This window comes from Panicum virgatum, chromosome 9K (genome assembly GCF_016808335.1).
Source record: "Panicum virgatum strain AP13 chromosome 9K, P.virgatum_v5, whole genome shotgun sequence".
NCBI classification, from domain to species: Eukaryota; Viridiplantae; Streptophyta; class Magnoliopsida; order Poales; family Poaceae; genus Panicum; species Panicum virgatum.
The window spans coordinates 69,696,479-69,703,594 of record NC_053144.1 but is presented as its reverse complement, the minus strand read 5'-3'; the positions used below and the strand labels follow the sequence as shown (position 1 = coordinate 69,703,594).

The 7,116-nt window shown below is 47.4% G+C and overlaps 1 protein-coding gene across 2 annotated transcripts; it reads left to right on the top strand.

Annotated features, from left to right (window-relative positions):
- Positions 1-336: 336 nt before the first annotated feature.
- On the top strand, positions 337-6,792 carry LOC120647506 (protein FIZZY-RELATED 2-like). Of its 2 annotated transcripts, XM_039924319.1 has the most exons (10): positions 341-1,088; positions 1,327-1,449; positions 1,535-1,639; positions 4,350-4,529; positions 4,671-4,733; positions 4,827-5,021; positions 5,695-5,796; positions 5,881-5,943; positions 6,030-6,098; positions 6,190-6,792. In XM_039924319.1, the coding sequence occupies exons 1-10, from the start codon at positions 480-482 to the stop codon at positions 6,247-6,249; spliced, it is 1,569 nt and encodes a 522-aa protein (XP_039780253.1). In that variant the 5' UTR covers positions 341-479; the 3' UTR covers positions 6,250-6,792. The 2 variants fall into 2 exon arrangements, with proteins under 2 accessions (XP_039780254.1, XP_039780253.1); XM_039924320.1 differs by lacking the exons at positions 4,671-4,733; positions 4,827-5,021 and having other exon boundaries at positions 337-1,088.
- Positions 6,793-7,116: the final 324 nt, after the last annotated feature.

The following is a 7,116-nucleotide window of genomic DNA, read 5'->3' as shown; positions in this document are numbered from 1 at the left end:
TAGTTAGTATTTGTTTGTTAATTTGTGCTGTGTGGAAAATGCAGCGGCCAGCGGTGCGAGGAAGCGTCGAACCGACGACTCCTTTGGAGGCTTGATGACATGAGAAGAAGATCTGAGACACGTGCAGGGTAGCCAATGCAAATCATTACGGACGATCGGATTTGTATAATAAATAATGATAATTAAAAAGATATCCTCTTGCCCCTCTTCTCATCCAACAAAAGAACAAAAACGGAAGGGACACGAATAAACGATACTTGACGCGGAAGCCGGGAGGAGTAAAAAAATATAGAAGCGACCGAGCAGCGAGAGGGGAAAAAAAAGAGAACTTCCCGGATGAGGAGAGGCGAGGAGAGAGAAAAAGCGCGGGGGCGCGAACTACAACAGGAGGAGCAACAGCGAGCGTCCGCACCCATCACCCTCTTCTTCACCCCGTCGAGTCGCGTCCCCCCGATCCCCAAATCCACTCCTCGCCCCCCATGGACCACCACTACCACCACCTCACGCCGCCACCGTCGCCGATGGAGAACACGGCGGCGGGGACGTCCTCCAAGCCGCCGACGACGGCGTCCACGCCCAACTCAAGGCTCGCCTCGGGCGCGCCCTCCTCCCGGCACTCCGCCACGCCGTCGCACGCCTCCGCCACCACATCCGCGCCCACGCCGGCCTCGCGGACCGTCTACAGCGACCGCTTCATCCCCAGCCGCACCGGATCCAACCTCGCGCTCTTCGACCTAGCCCCCTCGCCCTCGCCCTCCCACGACGCCGCGCCCAGCGGCCCGGCCTCCTCGTCCGGATCTGCACCAGCCACGTCGCCGTACTGCGCGCTCCTCCGCGCCGCGCTCTTCGGCCCCGACACGCCGGACCGGGTCGCGTCCTCGGCCACCGCGTGCTCCTCATCCTCGTCCGCGGGGGCGTCGGCGGTGGGCACCCCCGCCACGGGGAATATCTTCAGATTCAAGGCGGAGGTGCCCAGGAACGCCAAGAGGGCGCTATTCTCCGGCGAGGACGAGGAGGACGCGCTGTTTCCCGGCATTTTCACCACGAGGGGCGCCGGGCCAAGGAAGATCCCAAGGTCGCCCTACAAGGTGGGAATTGGGAATTGGGGATTTCTTGATTGGGCCTTCTCTATTTCTTGATTCTTTTTTCTTGGGGCCTTCTGTTTCTTGGACGTACCTCTCTACTTGGTGGAATGTGAAAATTTTGATCTTTCGCTCACCAATTGGCAATTGCCTTAATTCATGAATCTGAAATTCTGAAAAAGTCAGATTTTCGAGAATGTAATGTTAATTTCGTAGGCTTTCTACTGATCGCTGTTGATTGCAGGTGCTAGATGCTCCCGCGTTGCAAGACGACTTCTACCTCAACCTCGTCGACTGGTCTTCACATAATGTCCTTGCTGTTGGGTTGGGCAATTGCGTTTACTTGTGGAATGCGTGCAGTAGCAAGGTGGGCAACCGTGGTTATCCTTAACAGTGTATGGCTTCTGGCAATTGAAGATGGATGGATCCCTAACAGGTGTCTCATTGCGTAGGTCACCAAGCTATGTGATTTAGGGGTGGATGACAATGTTTGCTCTGTGGGGTGGGCGCAGCGTGGCACTCACCTAGCTGTTGGGACAAATCAAGGCAAAGTTCAGGTATATCCTGTTCTTAACTCGGACATTATTAGATGATTCGTATCAAGTGTAGCGTGATATTTGAATCTCCTTTAGTACAATGCATTTAAGCATCAAGAATTACAGCTGTATGCAGCAATTGCAAGAAGATTTGACAATTTTGCAATACCACTACCTGCTCAGCAGCAGGCATTGTGTCTTTTAGCACCTAATATGGATTGGTTTATTTATGGTAATCTTTTCTTTTGATTGTACTCTTTTAACTAATATGGTCGACACAAAAATCTTCTGCGGTAGACCTTGATAATTGTACGCTTTTATGGAAAACCGTAACTACTGTAAATGACATTCATTTTTTTTCGAACAATATCGGGGGGAGATCCCCACCTACTATTAACTTAATCGGTTTAGGTTACAAAAATACTCCCGGCATTCCAGGAGGGAGGTACATGAGAGGGTTTAGAAGAAGTAGCGGGGGAGTTACATGGGAGAAGCAGAGGCACAGTGATTGAGCCACGCTTTCCATTGTTGGACAGATGGTGAGACTTTCCTGTATCTACTCATCCAAGCATCCATATCTCTGTCGACACGAGTGAGCACATCAAGTGAGCCGGAGTCGTTTTGGTCGAAAACCACGGCGTTCTTGCATTTCCATAGATGTCAAAGGATCAGGAGGACGATATCAAGGCGGACAGCATCGGGAAGGGGGACGTTGACACCAATGTCCCATGGACGTCGCACGATAGCATCCGGCACCGAGATGCCAAGGCGAGCCCAAACCCCACGCGCCCTGTGGCATCCGGAGAAGATATGAGCGTCCGTCTCCAGCACACCCGGACAGTGAGCGCACCAAGATTCATCCAAGGAACGTATATTCCTGTGGTGGAGGTAAGAGCGAGTGTTAAGGCGCCCCCGGCTCAGCAGCCAGGCGAAAAACTTGATTTTTGTGGGGAGTCTGGTTGTCCAGAGCAGCGTCGCGTCAGAAGGAAGAGCCTCCCCGTGCATGGAACGGTAGGCGCCGCGTGAGCTGAAGGGCTCCTGATCAGACGAGTGAAGGAAGCGTGAGTCAGGGTAACCAGCAAGTTGGACCTGTTCCAGGCAGCTCAGGAGGATGGCTGCCTTGCTGCTAGCAGCGTTCGTCAGCCTGGGCCGCAGGTGCGTTTGGAAGCCGGTGTCCAAAGTAGCACGGACAGTGAGATCACTTAGTAGGACGTGCGAGTACAAGGCGGGGAATGCCTCTTGAAGCGGGGCGTTAAAGAGCCATCGATCGTGCCAGAAGGATGTGTGTGCGCCATCGCCGACGCGCACCCGTGTCAGGTGCTGATAGCGTTGCACTTCACTCGAGATAAGCTTCCCAAGGTAGGAGTCACTAGACAATCCCCGGCCAAGATCCGAATGAGAGATGAACCATTGTTTCCAGGGAAGCGGTTCAGGATCGTGAAGCTTGTGGACGAATTTAAGAAGGCAGTGGTTCATTTCCTTAAGGCTTTTCACACCAAGGCCGCCTAGCTCTCTGAGCTGGCACACTTCATCCCACGCTACCAGGCAGCTAGAGCCGTGGCAATGTTCTTCACCGGTCCAGAGAAAGGCGCGTCGCTTGGCTTCCAGAAGCTCCCTGACGTTCCTTGGCAGCAGAATGGAGGACATGTAGTAAATCGGCAAGCTGCCGAGCACTGAGTTCACCAGAACAATACGGCCGCCAGTGCTCAAGAGACATGCCTTCCAACCAGCAAGGTACCGGTCAAAGGAGTCTAGGAGGGGCTGGTAGTCGGCAAACCTGAGTTTGTCGGGGGACAGAGGGAGTCCAAGGTAGGTTTGCGGGAAGGAGGAGACGGAGCAACCCAAGGTCTCGGCCATCTCTGATGCGACGGCATCGTCGACATTCATTGGGACGAAAGTGGATTTGTGAAAGTTGATTGTCAAGCCAGTGGCAGCGGAGAAATCATCTAGAATGCGTTTAAGGGTCACCATAGACGCGACATCGCCTTTCGAAAGAATCAGAGTGTTGTTGGCGTACTGGAGGACAGGGCACGGTAGGGTCGGATCAATTGGGTATTGGAGATCGCCACGGGCAGCAGCACGGCGGATGAGACGCTGCAGAACATCCGCAACGATGATAAAGAGGTACGGGGATAGAGGATCGCCCTGACGGAGCCCACGCCGACAGTTGATCCATAGAATGAATTCTATCCAGTTTTGCTTGAGTTACCCCCTATTTGTAGAAATCATGGTTGGAAATAGCCCGCTATAGTCTCGCTATAGCCCGCTAATAGTTTTTAAGGAGATCTATCGCTACGCTATACAACATTTGTCCGCTATATCCGCTAAATGAGGTTTTATAAGATTTAGCCATGCTAAATGTCTGCTAAATAGGTTTTTGTGAGACTTAGCAGCGCTAAATGTCAATTGGGTACTGTTGGGTAGTTAAGAGACGTGTTAGACTGAAATTTTAGGTGTTAGACCAACGATACTTATAATTTGTACGAGATTATTTATTATTTTATCATTCCGCTAAATGATTTAGCTTCCGCTATAGCCCGCTATAGCTTCGCTATAGCTATTCTATAGCTTTTAGAGAAAGTTACCGCTAAACTTCATAGCCCGCTATTTCCAACCTTGGTAGAAATAGTGAAATGATCAGTCCTGCTATCCTTTCGTATTGATGTGCAGAGTTGTGACTTAAAAGAGTCTCTGGAAATTTGATTATCATATTGCATTTTATCTTATGTAGATATGGGATGCAACTCGTTGTAAAAGAATAAGAACGATGGAAAGCCATCGCATGCGTGTAGGTGCTCTTGCATGGAGTTCTTCATTGCTTTCTTCTGGAAGTCGCGACAAGAGCATCCTCCACCATGACATCCGTGCTCAAGAAGATTATGTTAGCAAGCTTACTGGGCATAAATCTGAGGTAATATATTCAAGTCCCTTGTAGTATTTCTTTTGCGTACTCATTGCATCACCTTTCTGATGATGTCAAGTGTACCCATAATCCTAGCTTCATGTTCTTATTTTGAAAACGTATGGTTTCATAACTCCACACATCTTCTAGGTTTGTGGGCTCAAGTGGTCATATGACAATCGTCAGCTTGCATCTGGTGGCAATGACAACCGAGTAAGATGCCTATCATATGTTTCCACTACTTTGGAATGCTCTGTTTTTACGATGCTATTTCTTATTCTCATACTAATATTCCCGATTGTCCAGCTTTTTGTTTGGAATCCACATTCAGTACAACCAGTACTGAAGTATACGGAGCACACGGCAGCTGTCAAAGCTATTGCCTGGTCACCTCATCTCCATGGCCTGCTTGCATCTGGCGGAGGAACCGCAGATAGATGCATACGATTTTGGAATACGACCACAAATACACACTTGAGCTGTGTGGACACTGGCAGTCAGGTAGTTTTCATTTTTCAATGTTCAACACCCGCAATCCTTGCTTATCTCCCTGCTCGTTACAAAACCTTGGTTATTCTTTTTTGAAGATTTTATCACATCAATACAATTGTATTCTAAAAAGATCAGTAACAGTGTAGACTCGATACCATCGAGGTGTAAATTACATGCTAAAATTTAAGTTTCAAACCACATTTCCACTGAAATATTCAAACAGAGGAAAACAACAACAAAACATTTTAGTCCCAAGCAAGTTGGAATAGGCAAGAGTTAAATCTCAAAATGAGCCACCGACAGGGTAGAGCTATGGCTATTTGTCTGGGTCAGGTGACCCTGACAAACTGTACATTTAGTGGAAGTTGCTGTTCATGGCAGTCCATGACACCCATCCTCGTGTGGTGTGGACCCCAATGCTTTGCTGGCCTAACTCCCCCACTGACCACTGACAAAAAGGGAAAAGAAAGAGGAAATGAGTATATATATATATATATATATATATATATATATAGAAACAGAAGGTAAAGATCGTCGTTCACTTTTGATTCCGTTTGAGGAGTTCACAGACATATCTCAGACCACTGTGAAAGCAGGGAATTGTTTGTGTAGAATTGGGGGCAGGGTAGGGTTGAACATCTTATTTGCTTACAAATACTGACGGAGCTAAATGACTTATCAGGTCTGCAATCTTGTGTGGTCAAAGAATGTAAATGAGCTTGTTAGTACCCACGGATACTCTCAAAACCAAATAATTGTTTGGAGATATCCAACAATGTCTAAGGTATGGTGCAAGCTTATTCTGAAATTAAGTTATTCTATACCTGTTATTGCCTGTATCAATCCCTTTCCCCTTTGCTATTTGCAGCTTGCCACTTTGACAGGCCATACATACAGAGTATTGTATCTAGCTATTTCCCCTGATGGTCAGGTGAGTCTTGATGACTTGTCCCAAGTTGTGTTTTGATATACCTAGCATATTTTGTTCTCACCGGCTTCCACTATTGGTATCAACAGACCATAGTTACTGGTGCTGGTGATGAAACACTCCGTTTTTGGAACGTGTTCCCTTCTCCAAAATCCCAGGTACTTAAATCTGGAAAGATGATTTCGTCGCGAACATTATCTCATTTCTCATATAGTCTCCTAACTTAGCTTGGTTCATCTTGTCGTGCAGAGTTCTGACAGTTTAAGTTGCATCGGAGGAACATCATTTGTTAGAAGCTACATCCGGTGACAGTGAAATGTAGTTACCTTGGGCTCATAAGATTATTGCAGGCTTGCAGCATATGTTGATGATCATCAACATCATTCCATTTGCAACACCCATGCCACCAGGTCATCAACCATCAAAGCTAGCCGAATTTTTGAGATAGCACGATGCATTGTGGTGAACTGGCTTGCAAATCCGGGCATGGCTCTTTTGTTGAGAGTGTACATATTTATCAGAGCAGTGGTGCTGTAGGAGTGAACATTGCTGGAGCTTCTGAGTATCAGCACTGTTCCTATTGATAAGAATACGCCCTCTTGTTTTTGCTCCCTTTTGCGAGTCAAACCTCGACCTGGAGCTGTTTCTGTAATCTGCTAGCAGCTAACCTATTCAAAACATTTACTAACTCATGACGCCCATTTCATCCATGTTGGCATGGTGTAAAATGAGAATACTTCTGTTCCAGATGTATTGTTACTGTCTTGAAGAGGAGGGCTGATGTGCCCTTAATTCACTTGTTTCGTATTAAGATTCATCAGAAAATGATTGTTCATTATTTAATGACCTGAATGTCAAGACAGTGTTGAACTTTTTGCTTATTAGCGCATAACTGTTTTCTTTTATGTAAAGTGATTCTCAGCTTGTAAAGTGTCAGAACGCTTTTGATTAGGGGATCCAGCATTGGTTACACTTGCGTCATGCTATGGTGGCATTGTCAGTTGTCACTTCTTGGCAACCTATATAATTCTCTTGAATACTTGGCAACCTATATAATTCAACAGCTCAATCATGCCAGCAATTGTAGTAGATAAGTTCTGGACCATCCAGGTTGAACTCTACCTGCTAAAATGGAAGCTTTCACACTTATTCCTATCTCACGAGGAAGATAGGAGA